General features: G+C 39.2%; 1 protein-coding gene across 1 annotated transcript; it reads right to left on the bottom strand.

Moving 5' to 3' along the window:
• Nucleotides 1-724: 724 nt before the first annotated feature.
• On the bottom strand, nucleotides 725-15,123 carry LOC110288962 (cation channel sperm-associated protein subunit beta-like; the record flags this gene model as incomplete). Its single annotated transcript, XM_021155185.1, has 3 exons — nucleotides 725-879; nucleotides 3,666-3,820; nucleotides 14,979-15,123. Coding segments are annotated over 3 exons (455 nt in total), but the record flags the coding sequence as incomplete, so codon positions are not given.
• Nucleotides 15,124-15,578: the final 455 nt, after the last annotated feature.

Genomic DNA, 15,578 nt, shown 5'->3' with positions numbered 1-15,578 from the left:
CTACACAGATTAGCCACCAAGTCTCTGGGATTCTCTTGCCTCTCTGCCTCCCAGAGCCAAGATCTCGGGCATACCATTGCATGTCTCTCTACTCACACACATGCTGAAGATCTGACCTCAGGTATTTATATTTGTGCAGTCACCATATCACCAAATCATTTAACAAGAAAGATAGCTTATATGTTAATGGGTTAAAAACTTTAAAAGTTCATGTTATGGTGAAATGTTTAAAATATTCTTTTAGTGAAAAGGAGTAACAAGGAAGATATCTTCTATGTAAGGTGTTTATTATTAGGCCTACAAAATGTAATAGTAAACTGATAAAATATGCTAAGAAATGTTAAGAAAAATGGAAGCTATTTGCAGGTGACATGATTGTTTACTTAGAATTAAATCTAATTCTACTAAGAAAACATAAAGGAACATGTAAAAAATGTACCAGAACTATTAAAAGAATTTAGGGAATGCAAGTTTTCTATACAAAAGGAAATGACAGAACTTTTACTTTTGCATCAATTACAAGAAAATAAAAATTTAAAGTCATCTCTTTCCCTACTGCCATTAGGTAGACATACTTTGAATATTATTTGTACCCTTTAAGACTTATGCTGAAGGTTTATTCATTCATATTGCATTACTGTGGGGTGGAGAACAATAGAGATATGATACTTTTTCTTGGTTGTTAACCTTGCTACATTTTTAATTAACTACAATCATTAATTACCTGAACTCTAACACTTTTCCCAAGTGAATATGTTTAAACCACTTTTCGAACTGATAGGCTTTATGTGTATTCAGAGGTACATATGCAAAAAATAGCAATTCTTTGGCAGAGATATACTGTGGAACTAGTGCAGTTTCAAATCCCAAATCAGGTGCCTGAAATTGGAGAAAAGGAAATATTGTATGATGAGTGTCTAATGCTTCAATTATAATGTAATTCAAATAGCAATATTGTTTCCCATTCATATCCAAATGATACTGCTTTACTTTTTAGAGTAATATACCAATATGATCTTTGGATATCTTTGAATACATGTGTGAATGAGAAAACTCAGTTTTCTGCAGTGTAGAAAAAAAGAAGTTTGATAAATAAAACCGAGTTTGAAGTTTCTGTACCTTTGCAGGAGGGTGTAGTGGTGTATGTGAAGAGACTAGAGGTGCAGATTTTCGAGTTGTGTTGTCTACGGTGACACCATCCTGATCGCAGAAGATCTTGTCATGACTAGTTGTAATTGGAGCTCTATTTGGTTCCAATATGGAGTTTTATCATGGAAGGTCCAATAAAGTTTCTTCCCTTTGAACACTCCTCCCTGAGTCTCCTATTCTGTGCCTGGATGCTTCTGGATTTGGCCTTCGTCGGTATATCCCATTCTTTAAACTTACAGAATATTCAGACTGTCTCTTAAGGTTCTGTTTACTTAGATTTCTGATATCTAATTCTTTTATGCTGAACTGAACAGTTAGGGGTACTTTTAGTGGGTGAAAATGAAAATTAATACCAGTTTCAAAAAGGTTGTTGGAGCTGAACCTGCTCCTTGGGATATCAAGTGTATGTGTGGGTTGTAAATAGTGTACAACCTATTTGGTTTAGGACCAAAAGTCTGTTAGGGCTCATATCCATCAAGAGTTGACTCCAACAAACATTTTTTCCTCCCGGTGTTTAAATTTTGGGAACTCAACAGGAATGAAAGAGATAGGGAAATAAGGTGTCTAAAAGGACAAACCCTAAACCAATTGCCTCAGTAAAAAGCCTGATTCTAATACTTCAACTGTCACATAATTTGGGTAATTATTTACTCTCTGTGTGCCTCTCATACCTCATAAGAAAATGAGGACAAATGGCTCTTATAAGATGAAGAGTTCACAGTAGTGCCTGACACATAATAAAGGCTAGTGGTTACTTTTTCCTGAGAGGATGCATGTATCATTTGTGTGGAGGGAAAAATAATATTGTTGAGTCAGTTCTTCAAGCTTGTCCAGAGTATAGAAATCCCTATAGTTTCTCCATCTAAACAATTTCAAATTTCACTGAAGGGAACTAAGCCACTTTCTGCAATACAGTGATGTTAGTGAAATTCTGAGGATGGCTTTTGTTGGTTATATCTAGGAGGTTGCTCACATCATCTGCTTTGTGCATTTGCAGAATCCAGAGTCCAGACTCCAGGTATGTGGTGGCGTCCCCTTCTCATGGAATTCCTCTTTATTTTGTGTGTGCATCTCAGATAGAGGATGCTAAAACACTTTCCTCTTGATCTATAGTCCTAGCCTCCTATATGGATAGATTGTTTAACTAATATGTGTCCTTGTTTAATTTCTAATGCTGACCATAAGCAACTGGGGGGAGGAAATAATTTTCAGATGATATCTATTATACCAGAAGGGGAAATTAAGAACATAACTTTTGTTGAGAACTTGGAGTCAGGAAATGGAGCAGAGTCCATGTCAGGATGTGTCTAGATGTGACTGCTCACACTAATCATTAATCGAGAAAATGCCTCAAAGACCTGACTCCAAGCCAGTCTGATGTAGGCAGTTCCTCAACTGACATTCCTCTTCTCAGAGGTATCTAGGTTTGTATCAAATTGACAGAACCAAACCAGCATAGTGTGCATATATGTACAAGATATATGTACCTACTGCTTTCAGAGGTCTTAAATATATATATATCAGATATTCTGAAGCTATAGTTATAGATGGTTGTGAGTCACTCTGTGGGTGAGAACCAAATTCTGGCCCTCTAGGAGAGTAGCAAATACTCTTAGGCACAAAATTACCTCTCAAGGACTGGACTGACCTAGAAAGAGATCCATCATTTTCAAATTTTTCTTTAAGACAAATAAAACACATTTTAATCTTGGCTGCTTTGTTAATGAGTATTCATTTTTATGTCTATGTACCAGTAATAATTTTCTTAAGTCCTCTCTCTCTCTCATATATATATAGATATATATGTATGTATGTATATTACAATAGTTAAAAATATGTATCTGTTATGATCTGTGAAGGACTGAAAAACTCTTGTCTATGTTAGCATTAAACAAGGAATAAACTAGTGATCAGGACTATTTAAAATGGAAGGTGTCAAAAATCATATTTCTTCAAAGTCAACTTTGGAACGTAGAAAAGAAACTCCACTAGGACCTGAGTTGCTTGTAACAGATCAGTTTTAGATGGTTTGCTGTTCTGCTGGGAAACTTTGTATGATAACTAGAGGGTGCCTGTGAGGCTTAGAGAAGATTTTGGAAGTGTTCAATGTTGTGTATAAAATTTTCTTCTACCAAAGAATATTTGTCCTGATAGATCTAAAGTTCTGGCTTAGCTGTTAGGAGCACACACTCGATCTTTGCAATGGACCTGTATTTGGTTCTCAGGTACCCTGCCAAGTGGCTTGCAACTGCCTGACTTCACTTTCATGGTAGACTCAGCACACCTAATACAAATACCTGTACTTATATGCACATACATATAATTTAAACACCTTAAAAGGGATTTATTAAAGAAACACCTCTCAAAAGACAAGCAAACAAATGAAAAACCCAAAACAACAACAACAAAAACCAACCAATTAGCCAAACAAACAAAACACCCTCTCATTAATGTGCACATAGAATGTGCCATCTGTTCTCAAAAGAAGGCAAACAGTTTTAACACGTGTTACTGACCTTTCCAAAAATACTGTGAGAACTTCCATACCCTAAAAGTTTTGAACCAGCATCAAAGTTACGTGGAGTCAGTTTGTGTATGTATCCCAATTGATCATAGTACAATGTGAAAACTTTATCCTTAAATTTCCCCAATTCACCATATCTTTTTAATCCTGTTAGGAAATAAATAGAACCCTGTTGTTACTGATATACTACACTAGAAGAAATTTTATATTATACCTATGAAAATTTGTTGAAATTCTGGGTGGGAGTAGGGCTCTGAGACCTCTAAAGTAGTAAAATGCACACTACTTTGTGTTACATCCTTGCAGTTCCACTTAATTATAGCTCATGTTCACTAAAGTAGGGGGTAGTATAGAACAAAGGGGTTGTCTAATCAAAGGATATGGAAGGTTGGTGTTTTGTTACCCTATTGGTGTTTCCTCTTCCTGAAGCTATCAAATTAGATTTCTGCCTAGGTCAAAACCATGAGAAAAGCTCAGGCTGACAAGAATAATCAGTAGTTACCACTAGGATATTGATACCAAAGAGAGTGAGTTGCATATTATTTAAGGCAAAAATCCTAGAAGATCTTCAAGTCAGATCCAGCTTGACCTCTGTGTCCTCTAACCAGAGTTTTGTGTTCTCAGAAATAGGGTCTCACTATCTAGCTATGGTAGGCCGAGAGCAACGGTAATGCCCTGTGCTGTTATGGGGACTGTTGGGCTTCTTGCTGACCAATGACTCACTCACAAAGAATTGTCCCAAACCCAGCACTAAGATTTTTCATTAATATACAATGTTTCTGGGAATAGAGGGTGCCAGTAAACAAGTTCCTTTTTAAAAACTGTATTTAAAGCTGGGCATGGTGGAGCACGCCTTTAATCCCGGCACTCAGAAGGCAGAGGCAGATGGATTTCTGAGTTCGAGGCCAGCCTGGTCTACAAAGTGAGTTCTAGGACAGCCAGGGCTATACAGAGAAACCCTGTCTCGAAAAATCAACCAACCAAACAAACAAACAAAGCTGTATTTAAAATTAACTTACAAAGTATTGCTCCCTTGCCTTTCAAACTCCCATCCCCACTTACACCTTTAACTTCCAGTACTCCTCCACTTCCCCATTCATATCATATCTTCTACTATCTTCTCACCATTTAATCCCCACTCCTTTTCTAGATTCCTGATTTTACAGAGATTACAAATAAAACACAATGCTGACCTTGAACGTTAGATCCAGAACATGTGGAATTATCTTTTAGGGCATGGGTAACTACATATAGTATAACATTTTCAGTTCCCCCCATTTTCCTGAATAACACAGGAAGAGATGCTACTTCAGAGCAGAGAGGAGGAAGGGGAGAAGGAGGGGGAAAGAAAAGAGGGGAGAGAGAGAGAGAGAGAGAGAGAGAGAGAGAGAGAGAGAGAGAGAGAGAGAGAGAGAGGTGGTGTAGTGGTAGTGGTACATGGGTACATGTGTGGAAGTTCTCCATAGACAATCATAGAGAGAAAGGCAACAAAGAAAAAGAGCTAGACACAGGCAAAGATAGAACAAGGCCAAGTATGAGAATGATCCAGATGATTTGAACATATTACCAAAGTTTATATGAGGCCAAGCAGAACAATTCAGTCAGAAGCTGAGAGAAGCCAGATAGAAAGACTAAGTTTGGAAGATTGGAGGATGTACAAAGGCTTCCAGGCTTAGGACTAGGGATAGTTAGAAAAGACACCATAAAAAGGACAAAACGGTAGCCTACAAAATGAGCAAAGACCTTCACCAAACCCATATCTGGCAGTGGGCTGATATCCAAATATGCAAAGAACTCAAGAAACTGGACAACAACAAATCAAATAACCCAATTTAAAAATGGGGTACAGGGCTAAACAGAATTCTCAACAGAGTAATCTCTAATGTCTGAGAGGCACTTAAAGAAATGGTCAACATTCTTATTTATCAGGGATACACAATTCAAAACAACACTGAAATTCTATCAGAATTCTATCAGAAATAGGGTGACTAAGATCAAAACTGGGAGATAGCTCATGCTTGCAAGGATATAAAGCAAGGGGAACACTCCCTCATTGGTGATATAAAGTGTAAACATGTATAACCACTTTGGAAAGCAATATGTCATGTTATCGGAAAACTGGAGATTCATTTACCTCAAGACACAGCTATACCTATACCCGCCCTGGGCATATACTCAAAAGATGTTCCAACATACCACTAGAAGAGTTGCTCAAGTATGTTCATAGCAGTTTTATTTTTAATAGACAGAACTGGAAATAATATAGATGTCCCCAAACTGAAGAATGGAAAAATAAAATGTGCTGCATTTACATAATTGAGTACTACTCAGCTATGAAAAACAATGACATCATTAAATTTGCAGGCAAATGAGTGTACTAGGAAATATCATCCTGAGTAAGGTAACCCAGACCCAGAAAGACAAACATGGTATGTACTCACTTGCAAGTGGATATTAACTCTAAAATAAAGGATAACTATGTTACAATCCACAGACCCAAAGAAGTTATGTAACAAGAAGGGCTTAAGTTGAACAGGACATGTGAATCTCTTGAGAAGGAGAAACAGAATAGACATTGCAGGCAGATGGGAGAGGGGGCTGGAAAAGGGAAGGGGTAAGGAGGAGAACAACAGATATCAGGTAGAAGAAGGATGAAGGTAAAGAATACTACAAGAGAAAACTAGGAGGGGACAGGCATCTCTCAGATGAGCTAGAAACCCAGGACTATAGAAATTTCCAGGAACTGATGAGAGTGACATAGCTAAGACTCCTAGTGAAGGGGGATGTGGAATCTGAACTGGCCATCTTCTGGAACCAGACTAGACATCTATTGGAGGGGTTAGGAAACCAACACAGGCACACAACCTTCCACCTTCAATTTGTTCTGCCTACAAGATGTGCTGGTGTAAAGGTGGCATAGAGATTGCAGGAGTGACCAACCAATGACTGGTCCAGGATGAATCCCATGCCATGAGAGGGAGTCCATGCCTCACATTACCTGGAAGGCTGGGAAACAGAGGTTAGATTGCCCAGAGTCCCACAGTAGAATCAAACATGAATGAAAGAGAAATACATGAATGATTCCTGATTCTATTCTACTATACTCATATATTAGCATCTAGCCCAATTATCATGAGAGGTTTCACCCAGCAACTGATCAAAAGAGATGTAGACACCCAGAGCCCCACACTAGGTGGAGCTTGGGGAATCCTGCAAAAGAAGGGGAGGAAGTATTGGAAGAACCAAAGGGATCAATGACATAATGGAAAACTCAGAGAAACAAATACCCAAGGCCCATAGGGGCTCAGAGATACTGAAATGCCAACCAGGGAGTCTGCATGAGCCTGACATAGGCTCTCTGTACATTTGTTACAGTGTGAAGCTTTTCTTCTCCTGGGACTCCTAACAGTGGGTACAGGAACTGTCTCTGGCTCTGTTTCCTGCCTTTAAGGCCCTTTATTCCTTTTGTGTTGCCTTGCTTTGCCTTCTTTCAATAGGAAAGGAGGTACCTAGTCTTACTGTAACTTGCTATGCCTTGGCTGATGATATTCATTAGATTGAAAGTTCTTCCATGCTCTTGAATTAATACTGTGAATATTGCTATTCTACCAAAAGCAATCTACAGATTCAATGGAATTTCCATTAAAATTCCAATATAAATTCTTCATAGACAATGAAAAAATCAATCTTCAACTTTACATAGAAACATACACACACACACACACACACACACACACAAACACAACCCAATTTAAAAGGGTGTACATTACTGTCTTAGCTAGAGTTTTACTGCTATGAACAGACACCACGATCAAGGCAAGTCTTACAGATGACAACATTGAACTGGGGCTTGCTTACAGGTTCAACGGTTCAGTCCATTGGCATCAAGGCAGAAGCATGGCAGTATCCAGGTAGGCATGGTGAAGGAGGAGCTGAGGGTTCTACATCTTCATCTGAAGGCAGACAGAAACAGACTGGGCATCCTCAGACAGATAGGAGAAAGACCTTCAGGCCCATCCTCACAGAGACACACTTCCTCCAACAAGGGCAAACATACTAACAGTGCCACTTCCTGGGACAAGCACATACAAACCATCAAAATAACTAAACAGAGTTCTCAAAAATGAAATAGAAATGTCAAAAAACATAAAGGTTTAACATCATTAGTCATCAGAAATGCAAATCAATACTAGTCTGCAATTCTAAAAGATGAAACACAAATGGCTGAGAAGCCATTTAAAAAAAAAAAAGATGTTGGTTCAACTGGTGGTTAACATGTAGAAGACTTGGAAAACTCAAGTCTAAGTGGATCAAGAAACTCCACATAAGATCAGAGACACTGAAACTTGTAGAGGAGAAAGTGGGGATGAGCCTCCAACATATGGGCACAGGGGAAAACTTCCTGAACAGAAAACCAATGGCTTGTGTTGTAAGATCAAGAATCAAAAAAATGGGACCTCATAAAATTGCAAAGTTTCTGTGAGGCAAAGGACACTGTCAATAAGACAAAACTGCAACAAACAGATTGGGAAAAAGATCTTTACCAATCCTAAATCCAATAGGGGCCTTTGTCCAATATATATAAAGAACTTAAGACTTGGACTCCAGCAAACCAAATAACCCTATTCAAAAATGGGGTACAGATCTAAACAAAGAATTCTCAACTGAGGACTAACAAATGGCTGAAAAGCACCTAAAAATTTTTCAACATATTTAATCATCATGGAAATGCAAATAAAAACAACCCTGAGATTCCACCTCACACCAATCAGAATGGCTGAGATCCAAAACTCAGGTGACAGTAGATGCTGGCAAGGATGCGGAGAAGGAGGAACATTCCTCCATTGCTGGTGGGATTGCAAGCTGGTACAACCACTCTGGAAAATTAGTTGGGTGGTTCCTCAGAAAATTGGACACAGTGCTAGCAGAAGATCGAGCAATACTACTCCTGGGCATATACCCAGAGATGCTCCAAGTTGTAATAAGGACACATGCTTCCCTATGTTCATAGCAGCCTTATTTATAATAGCCCGAAGCTGGAAAGAACCCAGATGTCCTTCAACAGAGGAATGAATACAGAAAATGTGGTGCATTTACACAATGGAGTACTACTCAGCTATTAAAAACAACGAATTTATGAAATTCTTAGGCAAATGGATGGATCTGGAGGATATCATCCTGAGTGAGGTAACCCAATCACAAAAGAACACACATGATATGCACTCACTGATAAGTGGATATTAGTCCAGAAGCTCAGAATACCCAAGGTACAATTTGCAAACCACATGAAACTCAAGAAGAATGAAGATCAAAGTGTGGATACTTCGATCCTTCTTAGAAGGGGGAACAAAATAACCATGGAAGGAGTTACAGAGACAAAGTTTAGAACAGAAACTGAAGGAATGACTATCTAAAGATTGCCCCACCTGGCGATCCACCCCATAACCAATCACCAAACCCAGACACTATTGCAAATGCCAATAAGATTTTGCTGACAGGAGCCTGATATAGCAGTCTCCTGAGAGGCTCTGCCGGTGCCTGGCAAATACAGAAGTGGATGCTCACAGTCATCTATTGGATAGAACACAGAGTCCACAATGAAGGAGCTAGAGAAATTACCCAAGGAGCTCAATGGGTTTGCAGCCCTATAGGAGGACCAACAATATGAACTTACCAGTAACCCCAGAACTCCCTGGGTCTAAACCCCCAATCAAAGAAAACACCTGGTGGGACTCATGGTTCTAGATGCTTATGTAGCAGAGGATGGCCTAGTCACCCATCAATTGGAGGAGAGGCCCTTGGTCTTGTGAAGGATCTATACACCATTATAGGGGAATGCCAGGGTTAGGAAGTGGCAGAGGGTGAGCTGGGGAGCTGGGGAAGGGGAGAGTGGATAGGGGATTTTTGGAGTGGAAATTAGGCAAGGGGATAACATTTGAAATGTAAAAAGAAAATAGCTAATTAAAATCTAAAAAATAATAAAAAGTTAAAATATTCAAAACCTTTAGTCATCAATGAAATGCAAATTATAAATACTTTGAGATTTCACTTTACATTTTACTTCATGGATACTTGTTTGTCCATATTCGTTGCTACTCTATCCATAATAGCTAGGACATAGAAACAACCCAATTGTCATTCAACTGACAAATTGATAATAAAAATGTGGTAACTATACACTATAGAATATCACTTAGATACATCCATTTGCCTAAGAATTTCTTAAATTCATTGTTTTTAATAGCTGAGTAGTACTCCATTGTGTAAATGTATAACTTTTTCTGTATCATCCTTACAGAGGTAGCCCAATCACAAAAGAAGTCACTTGATATGTACTCACTGATAAGTGGATATTAGCCCAGAATCTTAGACTACCCAAGATAAAATTTGCAAAACACAAGAAAATCAAGAAGAAGAAAGACCAAAGTGTGGATACTTCATTCCTCCTTAGAATAGGGAACAAAACACCTATGGAAGGAGTTACAGAGACAAAGTTTGGAGCTAAGACAAAAGGATGGACCATCCAGAGACTACCCCACCCGGGGATCCATCCCATAATCAGCCACCAAATGCAGACACAATTGCATATGCCAGCAAGATTTTGCTGAAGGGACCCTGATATAGCTGTCTCTTGAGAGGCTATGCCAATGCCTGGCAAATACAGAAGTGGAGGCTCACAGTCAGCTATTGGATGGAACACAGGGTCCCCAGTGGAGGAGTTAGAGAAAGTACCCAAGGAGCTGAAGGCGTCTGCAACCCTATAGGTGGAACAACAATATGAACTGACCCCCCTGGAGTTCGTGTCTCTAGCTGCATATGTAGCAGAAGATGGCCTAGTCGGCCATCATTGGGAAGAGAGGCCCCTAGGTCTTGCAAACTTTATATGCCCCAGTACAGGGGAATGCCAGGGCCAAGAAGTGGGAGTGGGTGGGTAGGGGAGCCAGGTGGGGGGAGGGTAAAGGGAACTTTCAGGATAGCATTTGAAATGTAAATAAAGAAAATATCTAATAAAAAATTTCATGTTACAGCAGATGCTGGAGAGGATGTAGAGAAAGACGAACACTCCTCCATTGCTGGTGGGATTGCAAGATGGTACAACCACTCTGGAAATCAGTTTGGCGGTTCCTCAGAAAATTGGACATAGTACTACCAGAGGATCCAGCAATACCTCTCCTGGGCATATATATTGAAGATGTTCCAACTGGTAATAAGGAAGCATGCTCCTCTATGTTCATAGAAGCCTTATTTATAATAGCCAGAGATGGAAAGAACCCAGATGTCCCTCAACAGAAGAATGGATACAGAAAATGTGGTACATTTACACAATGGAGTACTACTCAGCTATTAAAAACAATGAATTTATAAAAATTCCTAGGCAAATAGATGGATCTGGAGGGTATCATCCTGAGTGAAGTAACCCAATCACAAAAGAACTCACATGATATGTACTCACTGATAAGTGGATATTATCCCAGAAACTTAGAATACCCAAGATACAATTTGCAAAACACATGAAACTCAAAAATAATGAAGACCAAAGAGTGAACACTTCATCCCTTCTTAGAATTTGGAACAAAACACCCATGGAAGGAGTTCTAGAGATAAAGTTTAGAGCTGATAGGAAAGGATGGACCATCCAGAGACTGCCACACCCGGGGATCCATCACATAATCAGCCACCAAACGCAGACACAATTGCATACACCAGCAAGATTTTGCTGAAAGGACCCTGATATAGCTGTCACTTGTGAGGCTATGCCAGTGCCTGGCAAATACAGAAGTGGATGTTCACAGTCAGCTATTGGATGGAACATAGGGCCCCAATGGAGGAGCTAGAGAAATACCCAAGGAGCTGAAGGATTATACAACCCTATAGGTGAAACCACAATATGAACTTATCAGTACCCCTAGAGCTTGTGTCTCTAGCTGCATAAGTAGCAGAAGATGACCTAGTCGGCCATCATTGGGAAGAGAGGCCCCTAGGTCTTGCAAACTTTATATGCCCCAGTACAGGGAACGCCAGGGCCAAGAAGTGGGAGTGGGTGGGTAGGGGAGTGGAGGGGGAGGGTTTAGGGGACTTTCTGGATAGCATTTGAAATGAAAATGAAGAAAATAGCTAATAAAAAATTGGAAAAGAAAAAAAAGTACTCAATAAATAAAATTCTCACAAACTGAATCCAAGATCACATCAAAATCATCATTCACTGTTATCAAGTAGGCTTCAATTCAGGGATGCAGGGATGGTTTACAATATTAAAATCAACAACGTAGTACACTATGTAAACAAACTGAAAGAAAAAAGGCTACATAATCATCTCATGAGATTGTGGAAAAGCCTTCGACACAATCAGTATGCCTTCATGTTAAAAATCTTGGAAGATCAGGAATTCATCACACATTTCAAAGCGTGATAAAAGCCATATATAGCAAACCAACAGCCAACATCAAATTAAATGGAGAAAAACTACAAGCAATTCCAATAAAATCAGTGACAAGACAAGGAGGCAGAGGGAGGGAGGGTTTTTGGTAGGAATAGGGGGAGGGGAAAAGGGAGAGTGGATCAGGTATGAGGGGAGACAGGAGAGAAACCCAAAGGGCCAGGAGATTGAACGGAAACATGCCACTGCAGGATGTAGGAAGTAGGGGGTACCTCTACATAGTCCCAGAGACCTGGGATGTTAGAGGCTCCCAGGACTCAATGTGAGCAACCTTAGATGTGATGACCAACAGTGGAGACATGGAACCTGAAGAGAAGGCCTCCAATAGATAGACAAGGTCCCCAGTGGATGAGTAGGGATAACAACTCACTTTCAACATTTGTGTCCCAGAACTGTTTCTGTCTAAAAGAAATGCAGAAACAAAAATGGAGCTGAGACTGAAGGAATGGGTGAACAGTGACTGGCTAACCTAGACCTCTAGGAGATTCTAGGGGCTGTGCCTCCAACCAGTTAGCATAACTGGTCTGCTCCAAGGCCCCAGGTAAATATGTAGCAGAGGCCTGCTTTGTCTGGCCTCAGTGGAAGAGGCTGTACTTAATCCTATAGAGACTTAATGCCCCAGGGAAGGGACATACCCTCTCTGTGGCAAAGGAGAAGGGGAACATGGTAAAGAATTCTGGGAGAGGGGGACTGGAACATCTGGGGTGTAGATAAATAAAATTAATTTTTAAAAAGGAGGCAGTGCAAAGAAAGAATAGAGGGTGAGAGAAGAGGGGGTGGTGGGACAGGATACAGTTTTATCAGAGTTTTACAGAGAAGTGTTGCAAGTGAAAACAGAACTAGCTAGAGAATAGGAAGAAACAGGAAGATTAGAACAGACTGCCAGAGTGAGTTTGAGGCCAATCAGAACAATACAGTCAGAAGCTGAGAGAGGCCAGTTTGAATGAGTCAGTTTGGATAAGAGTTTGGGCAGAACAGCTGAGTTGAACCAGCTAACAAGTCTTCAGAAGAGCTAGAAAGGGTGAGCTTACTCAGCAGTATGCATTCTAAATGACAAATTCATTTGACAAATAAAAGTGACTTTTACACCCTTGGTTGCCTCCACGTAGTTGATGGTAAATTCTATTGTTGAAGTCACTATGCATTTTAAACAGGACTATGCTGGGTCTCACTTGAATGCCTCTTTCCTTGATTACTAGCTTCCACAGTACCAGATGGTGTCATGTGAAGTTCTAAGGGCAGAAATCAGCCATTAGTTCTACACAGCTATCAAACCTATGAACTACAACAATTACCAGCATACATGATAACCCTAAGTGTGCAATAGTGGCATACATATGTTGGTGGTAACCAACAGCTCTCTTACTTGTCTCAACAAGAGGGAAATCAAGACTTGTATAAGAAACCTAGCTAAGTATTCTGGGTTTCTGAGTTCATGGAGCTTGAGTGAGAATTTGTTACTACCACTCCACCAAACCAACATAGCTCATAATTTCATTCTAAATATTTATCCTTATAGACAGAGTTTATATGAAAAGCTTCCATACCTCATCAAAGAAATTTCCCTTTTCAGTAGACAGCCACTACAGAAAGCACAAAAGGCAGAGAAGAAGTGATCATGTGGTGCCCAGCTGCAAGTGATACAGTGATAATACAACTACTACACCTAATTCTCAGTTCACATTGTGGAAGAGTGGGAAGAAGGACTGTAAGAGCCAGAACAGGGAGTCAAGATATATCCAGTGTGTATCCACTAGAAATATCAGGGGCAATATACCTATATGACTCCCAAAACAAGACTTGAACAAACAATCAACAGACATGACAACATAAGAAGGGGAAACCTCACAGACCCCAACACAAGATAAAGAACTGGAGGCAAGCAATAATTGCTAGGAAGAGGAGAAATAGTCTTAACCAGGGAAGACTAGCATGATAGAATTGCCAATATCAAGTGGTCAGCTTTGAAATAATATACATACTGGTAGCATTATATTATATATTGTTATATTGTATACACACATATATATATACATATGTATATATATACACATGTATATATATACATATGTATATATATGTAATTTACAGCACAACAATTAATAAAATAAAACCATGGGTTTGAGGGAAAGAGGGAGGACATATTTGGGAGGGGTTGGAGGAAAAAAGGGAAAGGGAAAATCATGTAATCAAATTGTAATTAATAATTATTAACAAAATGGAAACGCTAATTCACTACAAGAAGTTTTTTAAAACTCAATGATAGAATGACAATATGAAATGCAGATTACAGAGATGCAGAAATACCAGGACCATGCCTTTCATGATTCATGTACTGAGTCTGGCTGACAGCCTTCAAATATATTGGAAAGGAGCAGGCAATAGTAGGTTTAGGTCAATCACCATGAGATTTTCTTTCATTGTGCAACAAGCCAATAGCCTTGTGATCAAAAAACTGTAAGAAGATGGAGACCAAACTATCTTTAATACGGCATCATCTCTTAGGTTTCTGTGACCTAAACTGTATCTACTTTAAGAGCAAAATCAAAGAAAAATCACTTTTTGTCATTGTGGTTGTGAGTATTGAATGACACGCTGTCTATAACATGTGGGACACAACTGTATTTACACTGTGACATCTGTTATTATTTGGTTTGGGAGAAGAAAACAGTACTGGGTATACAGCATACTAGTGCAGCTTTCGTGTTTATTATGGCTGTTCATATGATTTGTCTCTGTAGATTCAACCAATCCATTACTCACTGTTTGAGACATTACTGTCAGTCAATTAATACATGTTTTTCTAACAGCTTACCTTTCTGACCCACATGTAAAACAAGCAACAACAGCAAATAGAAAATTCCTCACCTGCCTTTGTCATGAAAATCCTTCCATCATTGCCAATAAAAACAATATCTGAAGTATAAAAGCTATGAGAAGACATCTTTATATAGTTTCTGAATAAGTCACACAGCATTTCAAAAGTATTGCCACCATCCATTGAAATCCATATCTAAAGGAATAAAAAGATAACACCTCACTAAGAACTGTCTCTAACCCTCAAAATTACCTATAAGCCTGATCTCCCTACAAAAAAAAATATATGCAGTACTATTTTCCTCATATCTCTATGTTCATCATGAACCCAGGTACACACCAACTACTTTCCCACTCACCCATTTGATTTACCTTTCCAGTGTCTGTATTGTCAAAGATAATTCATTCAAATAAGTGGTTGAGAGTGGTATCTTATTACATTCTTCTTCTCTCAGTGTATGTGTTTTTGTGTGCATGTGTCTTGCATACACAAGTATGGAAGAATGTGTAGAAAGACTACAGGAAGAAATTGGGTGAATTCCTCTTGTGCTCTCTGCCTTATTAAGATGAGTCCTTTTTTTTATTGGGTATTTATTTCATTTACATTTCCAATGCTATGCCAAAAGTCACCCATACCCTCCCACCCCCCCC

Source organism: Mus caroli, unplaced genomic scaffold (assembly GCF_900094665.2).
Source record: "Mus caroli unplaced genomic scaffold, CAROLI_EIJ_v1.1 scaffold_16822_1, whole genome shotgun sequence".
Taxonomy (NCBI): Eukaryota; Metazoa; Chordata; class Mammalia; order Rodentia; family Muridae; genus Mus; species Mus caroli.
The sequence above is the reverse complement of the archived record's forward strand: the minus strand, read 5'-3'. Positions and strand labels throughout refer to the sequence as shown.